We start from the raw sequence: 1815 nt of genomic DNA, 5'->3' as shown, positions 1-1815 counted from the left end.
AAAAAAAAAAATTAAGCAAACTATACAATTTTTTCTTTTCAAATATTGTCATTTTATAAGTTTATAAAATTGTATAAGTTTTCATTCAAATGCAAAGCATATAATATGCAAAGTATATAAAAAGTATAAAAACCTAAAAGTGAAACTAAAAGTATATAAAGTAATAATAATGAGTAATAAAAAGTTGATAAAGTTAAAATGAAATCAATAAATAAATAAATAAAAAAAACTTCAACGTATTGTTTTAAAAGCTTAAGTTAAAATTTAAAAAAAAATTGGAATTGTCGATAGTTTTTTTTATCATTCAAAGCTAGGCTAAATTAATCTATTTATTCAAACACTCGTTTAACTATAAAACTATTAACACGCATCTTCGTTCTCCTTCTTTTCACAAGTCATCGTATTAACTCGTAGCACTTTTTCACCGTGTTGACTGCTTAAAGGCGGATTAAAGACAAAAACATTCCCGCGAAGCGAATTTTTTCGTCGATAAGCATGCACGGATAAAACATTTCTGTCAAAATTAACAGAAATGTTTTATCTGCTCATGCTTATCGACGAAAAAGTTCGCTTCGCGCGAATATTTTTGTCTTGTGGAAATCCGCCTTAAGAATAGAGTGAATATAATTTCAACAGGAAAGTTATAGCATAGATTTTTATAACATAAGCTCATATAACAACCTTTGTTATTACATAAACAAAGATTCAATGATAACTGCATATTACCAATAAAAGTTGACGTCATTTTTTAAAAGTTTTTTTATTTTGAAGTTTGGAGTTAAATTCAAAGTATATATAAATATAAACTATTTTTTAAATATCTCTTCGATTAAAAGTACTTAAAAAAAAAGTTCATTTTTACTTAGAAATACTTTGAAAGCTTACTCTTATTTTCAATTTTATCACTGTCATTTTAGAAAATATTTTGCATAAAATATTATGCCAATTCCTAATTCTCTGTTTGTTTGTCACTGACAGCAGGTTGCTTATTTAACAGTGCTGCAAAATTTTCACGTTTTTTTTTATTGTTTGATTTAGCTTTTGACAAAGCAAATTATTTTTCCTGATGATTTAAGTTTGTTCAAGAATCATGAAGAAAATATTGATTGTTCTATTTGTAACTTGTTTTTTTCTGCCGTACTTTTCCTGCAGCTTACCGTTTATTTATTACTCGCATCAAAAACTTCATATGAAATTAAAAAACTTAACAACTAAATACGCAGATATTTCAAGACTTTACAGCATAGGAAGCAGCACATTAAATAGGAGTCTCTTTGTTGTAGAAATTAGCGACAACCCAGGGGTTCACGAATTTTTAGAACCAGAATTTAAATATGTTGGCAATATTCATGGTAATGAACCTGTCGGAAAAGAAGTTCTTTTGCACTTGATTGAATATTTATTGACATCGTATGGAAAGAACCAAACAATAACAGAACTTATTAATAGTACCAGAATTCATATAATGTGTTCTCTAAATCCTGACGGTTTCGAAGTTGCAAAACTTGCTAAAAAAAAAAGAGGAATCAATTCTGGTAGATACAATACTAATTTTGCAGACCTAAACAGAAATTTTCCTGATCCGTTTGATGAAAGACCTAACCCCTTGCAGAAAGAAACGGCAGCTGTAATAAAATGGCTTAAAACCTATCCTTTTGTACTTTCAGCAAGTCTACACGGAGGCGCATTAGTCGTAAACTACCCTTACGATAATGTTCAACTGAAGCCGCTTGTAGAAAATGTGTATGGTATTTCACCAGATGACGATGTTTACAGGTATGTTTTATAATGAGGTATAAAAGCTTACTTTAGCAC

The 1815-nt window shown here is 28.7% G+C and overlaps 1 protein-coding gene across 1 annotated transcript in view; it reads left to right on the top strand.

Annotated features, from left to right (window-relative positions):
* Positions 1–1007: 1007 nt before the first annotated feature.
* Positions 1008–1815, top strand: part of LOC136072126 (carboxypeptidase D-like) — a 26070-nt gene continuing 25262 nt past the window's right edge. Inside the window, exon 1 of the mRNA XM_065820564.1 lies at positions 1008–1776. Coding sequence (XP_065676636.1) covers positions 1091–1776 — 686 coding nt within the window. The 5' untranslated portion in view covers positions 1008–1090. The remainder of the gene's footprint in view (positions 1777–1815) is intronic.

This window comes from Hydra vulgaris, chromosome 15 (genome assembly GCF_038396675.1).
Source record: "Hydra vulgaris chromosome 15, alternate assembly HydraT2T_AEP".
NCBI lineage: Eukaryota > Metazoa > Cnidaria > Hydrozoa > Anthoathecata > Hydridae > Hydra > Hydra vulgaris.
This window is presented reverse-complemented; position numbering and strand designations above follow the sequence as displayed.